The sequence below is a fragment of the Cinclus cinclus genome, chromosome 1, assembly GCF_963662255.1.
Source record: "Cinclus cinclus chromosome 1, bCinCin1.1, whole genome shotgun sequence".
Lineage (NCBI taxonomy): Eukaryota > Metazoa > Chordata > Aves > Passeriformes > Cinclidae > Cinclus > Cinclus cinclus.
In genome coordinates this window covers 63549809-63557308 of record NC_085046.1, presented here as the reverse complement: position 1 = coordinate 63557308, position 7500 = coordinate 63549809, and the positions used below count along the sequence as shown (strand labels likewise).

The 7500-nt window shown below is 42.6% G+C and overlaps 1 protein-coding gene across 1 annotated transcript in view; it reads right to left on the bottom strand.

Moving 5' to 3' along the window:
* The window catches only part of JARID2 (jumonji and AT-rich interaction domain containing 2), a 208760-nt gene that overhangs the window by 19324 nt on the left and 181936 nt on the right, over positions 1–7500 (bottom strand). Inside the window, exon 8 of the mRNA XM_062508680.1 lies at positions 3442–4042. Within this exon, the coding sequence (XP_062364664.1) occupies positions 3442–4042 (601 nt within the window). The remainder of the gene's footprint in view (positions 1–3441; positions 4043–7500) is intronic.

The window sequence follows — 7500 nt, the reverse complement described above, 5'->3', positions numbered from 1 at the left end:
AAGAAAGTGGAAAATGGGAACAGTTTAAGCCTTTAAAAATTGCATATACCCATTTCTTCCTCTGCTAAGAATTTGGTATCTTTTTAGTCTCCTAAGAACTGTAAAACAAATTAAATGGCTGAGGGGTGTTTTTTGTCTATGCTGTTAGGTTGTTTTCTTTAATCTGAGGATTTTTGTAACATTTGCTGATGCCAACACAGAAAATAATCTAAAATGCTTCAATGGAGCATTCTAACCAGAACACAAAATGAATTGCTGAGGTGCAACCCTTCCCAACACCCTGAAAAGTATCTCAGCAGTTCAACAACTGTCCTGGGAGCTTCAAGCTACAAAGCAGAGTCTCTGTTGCTGGGACAAGAAGAGGGGATGGTTTAAAAAAGAAATTCCCATTTCCTCTCCTGATTCTTATCAGGTCTGATGCAGGGGCCATGAGAGCCAAGCCAGGGGGAGCATCACCACCACCACCAGGCCTGGAGGGAAGGCAGAGAAGGACACTGTAATGCCATGAATGTTAAAGACATTAAAACAAAGCATAAATATGAGCTGAAACCAGAGATTTCACAAAAGCCACAGGTGGGAAGGAGGGGCTCCTATTTAAGTGGAATATGAAAATGCCAAGTCCCTGGGGGAAGAGAGCTCAGCATAGGGTTTTCATGACAGTTCTATGGGAGGGCTGGCAAAACTTGCATTATGATTCCTGTGTGTCCCTCTAATGGGTCTGCTAATATGCCTTCAGTTTGTTCTCAGTGGAAACAAATGCTGCATTCAGACAGCACCAGTAAAGATTTTTTAAATATTTTCAGAGCTAAAACTGGGGAAAGAAGAGCGAAAATCTTGCATCAGATCCTGTTTTGATGTCAGCAGTTTAATTCACACACTTAGAAATGACAACACTTTAATTGTCAGGTAGAAAAGCCACTTATTTAGGAGTAAAGCAAGCAAGCACAGCAGCCTGCAGCACACACTTAAAAGCACTGCAGGCCTCACAGCCTGGGAAGGAGAGACACTGAAAATAATTTGGGAGTCCTGGCAGAAAGTCAGCCTAACACAAAGGAGATTTACTCTAACCTTGACATGTGATATGGTGGTAACTGTTCCTGGAAGACTGGATGTCTCTTGCTAAAAACAGCTCAAGCATGTGCTGACTGCAGAAATTACTGTGAGAAACCCTACATGTATGGCCTCTTCACAGTCTAAGAACAGACTTTATGGCCTAAACTAGACTACAGCCACATGATTACAATGTGCTCTGCCCAGCCCTCAAGACACTGAACTGGGCATTTTTCAAAGACACGGGTTTGTTAGGTGGAGTTTTTTTTTTTCTTGTTTTATGTGTGTTTTTCATTTTTAATCAGAATTAGCCATGTGCTTTAAAAAGGAACCATAACAATCCCATCATCTGTGGAAACTGTAACATGAGGGCAGTTCTGTTAATGAAATTCGGATTTTCTCAGGAACAAGTTGTTGGGTAAAGAACACTCCCCCATTCACACACACAGGATTGAAAGGCCTGTTTCATTAAATGCCACGAAGCTCTCTCTGCTTACAACTGATGCCAGCACCACCTTCCCTCAGTCTTTCAAAGCCTAGTGATGAACTACAGCAATTTTACATCTTGTGGGCTGCCCTGATGCATCAAGCTTGAGGCATAATTCTGTGTCTTGAGGCTTACTCTAAGTGACATAATCAGTATTAATGTGTGAGTCCTCCTACAGGGCACTACCCTGAGTGCTGTGAAAATGAAGCTTCATTCCTCTCTCTGCACTCAGGCTGCCCAGGCATCCGACAGGGCGCTCCACAGCAGGGATCTCTCCAGAAATCCACCAGAGATTTGCTTCCCCCTGCCTTCTCCCCCAGCCCATCACCTGTGACAGCAGCTCCCAGTCTCTGCACTGCAGAGAACGTGGGATGGGATCAAAACAGGCAAGCCCCAGTGTCTGGGAAGCTGCTGGTACCCAAGGCATTCTCTGAGTGGCTCCGTGTGCTGCAGCTGCTTTGGGGGCTGGGGAGAGCCCTGGCCCATGGGCTCAGTGATGCTCCTCTCTAACAGCCTCCACGCTCAGGACAAAAGCATTTCTACAGGGTATTGCCAGACTCAGACAGAGTCCGATGCTGCCAGTACTGCCAGTGTTCTTTTTTGGTGACCAAGCAGAAATTCTGGGAGCTCTCTGCCTTTTAGGGTAAAGCCCTTGTACTCAGCAGACTCAGACTGGTTATACCAGCTATACTTTGCTTGCTTATTTTTTACTTCCTAATCCAACTGGGATACTTCTCACAAATCCCAATCTTGTTTTTTGAGTGACTTTGTATTTCCTGAACTTTGAAGTGGGACTTGCACTGAAAAAGAAGAAAAAGGCATTCCCCCACTATGTTTGAGGTTGTTCATGCAGCAGTCAGGGTAAGGGGTATCAAGTCTTTCATTTAACCATCATTAAGCACAGGATATTAAGCACAGAAATGCTACTTCACTATTCACAAAAGTTGCTGTCATTAGATAAGCTTCTCTCTAAGAGCAGCATGGCAAGAGATTGCTTTTCAAAGGTGGGATTGAGGCCAGAGTCCCTAAGAAAAGGAATTTTTGGGCTGACAAATCATAACAGGCTGCAAAAGAAAACTGAAGCAAGCATTTAAAGCCCAGAAATGAGCTCATGCAGTCCTGAAATAGCTTAACAATGTCATTTTGGGCTATCTGGTTTAATTTCCTGGTGATGGAAGTGAGATTGGAAGGGCAAGAACAGTATATTCTTTTACTGGGCATGGACATTCAATGCTGTATTTCTCTCAGAGTGCAGCTACACCATTCAACACAACTCAAAATTGCACTGCAAGTTGCAGTGCCAAGTCCTGCTCCAGAGCAGGAGACTGACAAATAAAATACACTGAAAGAGTCAGCATTCCTTTGTAAATAGATGTACTTGATATGTGGAGCACTAAGCATCCATGTGACTGCTAGTGCTGAGCAATGTCTGGCACTGTGAATGAAAATATTGTTTGCATTTCAATTTGCCCTTTCTAAATGTAGTAGGATTTCTAGTGGCGTTCATTCTGGTGCGCAACACTACTTCACTCGACAAGAGATTTGCAAGAAATGGGAATGAGAAAGCAGAACATTACTTTAAATGTCACTAAAAAACGAAAATAAAATCTGTGCCTGCAAGGATAACTGGGCAGAGACATTCAAGAAACCTCTCACAAGGAGATGAAAGGGGGTCAGAGCCCCGTGCATCTTGATACAACAATAACACCCCCCAGTTTTTCCAGACATCCCACGATAAACAGGAGTATTAGCACAAAGCCACCAGACTGCCTGGCCATGGAAACTGCAGCCTCTGGAACACCACTGCAACCCATCAGCTTCCAGTTGGGTGTGCACCCAGTCACCACCCACACAACAGCACCATCAGCTCTACAAACCAGACTGGGCAGAGCCAGCCTCATTACCTTGTATATACACTTGTGTAAGTCACTAAGAACTCCCTCCTCCTCCTCCTCCTCGTCCTCCTTCGTGGTCTCCTTTTCCTGAGCAAAGAGCCGCCGCCTGCCCGTCTTCAGTGGGACATCGACCTCTTTTAACTTGTTGCGGAAGCCATTTTTGTGAACCACGCCATTGATGAGTCCATTTTTGGGCTCGAACCGGGGCAAGGAATGGAACTTGTAGGCATTCTCTGAATGTCCCTCCAAAGGTCCTTTCCTCTTCTCCAGGATTTCCTTTTCCAGCAAGACCTCCTTCTCCAGTTTCTTGTGCTCCTCAGGGGAGAGGGAGTCATAGGAGAGCAAGTACTGGCAGTAGGCTTCTTGTAGCTTGGCCAGCCTGTCCTGTGCAGTTTTGGGGATGCGCAGCATGTCTGCCAGCTTGTTCCATTTCTTGAGGTCAGTCACTTGCTGCATCCCCCCCATCTCGTTGATCAGCTGGACGAAGCAGGCCAGATCGAGCTCGCAGCCTCCTGGGGTCCGCATGTACCAGGCAGCAGAGGAAGGGAAAGGGAAACACAGGAGTAGATTAGGAAAGCTGTGTGCAGCTTGTGTTAAATGTGCTACCAGGCTGGGCACACAGGGGACATGACAGCTCCAGGCACCTGGGCACCAGAGCAGAATTGTCCCTCTCTTGTATGCCTCCTGCTAAAGAGAGGCACACACCACTGTTTTGCCAGCTTAATTCGTTCACAAGCCGTATTCTGCTACTTGCCACAGCCTTCCCTACAATTCAGTTTGCTCTCCTTCTTGAGTTTCATGCCCTTCTCCTCTCCAAGGACAGGACACCCCAAGCTATCTCCTTGACATGCATCTGTACTCTGGTCATTACCCAGTGGCTGGACAGATGAGACCTGCCCAGCTCTGTAAAAGCCCACACATCCCTCCCCACCACCAATCCCACATCTGGTTCATACCAGGAATAAAACAAAACCAGTGTCAAGCTGGGGTGGCCATAGAAAGACAAATACCTATCCTTTCTGGAGATGAAATTACAATTATCTAGTATCTGCACCTTGAGTGAAGTTAGTATTTAAAAGGAGAACAGTAACATTATTAATTTCACTAAAGGTAATAAAATCTGTATAAAAAGCAAATGGAGGCAAGGGTTGTTTGGGGTTGGAGCCTGCAACGGCATAAAAAGTTCCAGACACATCATTCTTCCAGACTGAGGCCATCCATATTTTATACTCCATTCTGGTTTTGTATGTTTTAAGATGACTAGCACATTTCACACTCCAGAAAAAAAAAAAAAAAACAAACAAACAAAAAAAAAAAAAAAACCACAAAAAAACAAAAGGATTATACAAACTGCAGCATAAAACACAGCCAAATGGATGAGGAACAATAAAAGAAACATCATAAATACTCTGAAAGCACAGAAATAAGTCATCACTAGAAAGAGTGAAGAAAGGGCCCAAAGACCACCTACAGTTCAACACGGCACTGTTCAAGGAAAAAAGAGAATTAATACCAGTGTCAACATCTCTGCCACCACACTATCTCCCCTTCACCTTTTTCTTCAAGAAAAGTGAAGAACCATTATGCCATAGCCATTTCAGAGCATTCAGAAATGTTATTGCAACAGAGGAGGGCAAGAAGCAGCATTATGGTAAATATTTACTGTAGGATGCACAGCTACATCATCTTAACTCAGATCATCTTGCCTGCCAGCACAAGCAGTATTACTTTTTTTCAAACTACCCTGGTGCTGCATCTCAGATGCTTCATTGGTGATTCCAGTCTTCCTTGTTCCCTCTGCTTTCCCCTCTTCCACCACTTGTGCCAATCCAGTGATGAGAGAGCCTCAGCAGGGTAAACCTGCGTGCAACATTTTGGGACAATAGCTGCAGCCGAGGCAGAGCAGCACCAGAGGCTGCTGACATTTATACTGCCCACACAGCACAAGGCAAAGGTGTTTGGCTGCAGACAAAACCAAGCATAAGGCTTTGAGTAGAATATGGTAAGGGTGCAGGCAGGTCCACGAGGCAGCAGATTTGTCCTATTTAGTACATTTGGGAATGGGGTGGGGGAGATTATAAAAAGGTCTTGAAGCTGAGAAAAAGTAAGCACCACTGGGAGAAAAAATGAGTCTGTAAAGTTTTTTTTTCTTTCCTCTTTAATCTTCCACACATAATGTGATATAAACATAACTTAGAAGATGGCTTCTGTTACTTTTTTGGTCATTGGTTTCTACGTGCAGGCCACAAATTAGCTGAAGATGTAACTGAAGATGGATTTCCATGCCAACAGATTCAGCACTCTACAGAAAGTTGGGTAACATACTCCTAACTTGGAAAGAAGTGTGGCCCAGATTTACCATTACATGCTTTCTCCAGCACATACCCAGTTTAAGGTCCTAGTTTCAGCACTGTTGAAAATCCAATTTTCTCCTGTATCTTGGAATGATCACTCATAATCACTCTGCAATATTAGAGTTCGAGTAGCACTTCATTCAACCAGAGCCTACAGCTAAGGTTTGCAAAATACTCTCAATTATAATTCCATTTCACACAGTCATAACTTTTGGAAGCATTTATATCTCAGACTGATGTTTTCCAGTATCGACCTAAGCTTGCTGCTTAAACTTTCCTTGAAGGAACAAAAAAAAAAAAAAAAAAAAAGAGAGAGAAAAAAGAAAGAGAAAAAACCCAACAACAACAAAAAAAGAGGAGTTCTTTAAAAGCACCTACATCAAAATGGCTTAAAAGGGAGATCTGGAATGTTACGTAGAAGCAGTGTTTAACTTTATTTTTTTAAATTGTCTTATTTTCCCCTAAGTTAGGAATACTTTTAAATTACTTAGTGAGCAAGCTCATTTTTAAAAAGAAAATCTTAAATCTTCAGGTATGCATTAAATACCAAATGCTGGCACTACACGAGCCATTGGGAAAGGCCCCACTTACTTCAATGGAGATGTGATTTGGCCCAGGGAAAAAGGGCTATGTATGCATGTCTACATAAACAAGCATGCATTCATCACCACAGATTATTTTATATGTTTCCTGACAGAACCAAAATTTTTCATCTCAGTGTACTGATGATCTCCAGCTTCTATTCTCCATTTTGTTTTTGATTTTAAACACAGGATATGTAGGAAATTAACTGCAGAAAGGATACACAGGATGCAAATTTGTAAGAGACCACTGTTTGCTCTGGTTACATGGCACTCAGCAGAATAGAATCCTTGCCTATTCATTAGGCTCTTAGGTGCCTAAGTAATACAAATAATTAACAGTAATGCCATCTTAATGCTGAGTTAAGGTATTTCATTAAAAAGTTAACATTGTTCCAGAAGCGTTAATCGAGCTGTCTTGCACATTTTCTTCTCTCTCTTGCCAATGTAAATGTAATTCATTATTCTTTTCTATTAGCATACAACCATTGCATACATCAGGCATACAAAATGTTCACTTATTGCTGCTTGAGTGATTTTAATTTTCAGATTTCCTTGAACATTTTTGCACAGCTATTGCAACAAAGTGCTAACCCCTCATTCCTCCTTCTTAAAATTTTCTTATTCTTCTGCTGTGCCTGCATCAGTTCAACATAAAATCTGCAATTATTTTATGTGCTTTTATGCATTTTCCCTCACTAATCATATGTGATATAAAATAAAGTTTAGAAAGGAGGAGACAGGGGGAAGGAAGTGTTGTGAATCGTTTAAACAGAAGTGTGTCCTTTAATCCAACCAGTGCCAAGACCTGCCTCAGGCTGTATAATGCCTCAAAGGCAAAACTCTAGCCTTGAGTTGTAGCATACAGGTTCTGTGAGCTAGTGACTCAAAACACCTCAAAAACAAAGGAAGAACTAAAAAGATTAAAAACACAGTCTTCTTACTATACAGTGGCTGCAAAGGCTGTAGAGATGGAGGTAGCTCATTCAATAGTTCATTTGTATGCTGCTGTTGTCATGTTTTTACAAACTATTGTCACATTTTTGTCACGTGTCATATCTGACAGCAGACCATAAACCAAGAATTCTGTTAAATAAGTGATTCTCACTCAGGCATTAGCTCTGGCAGACACC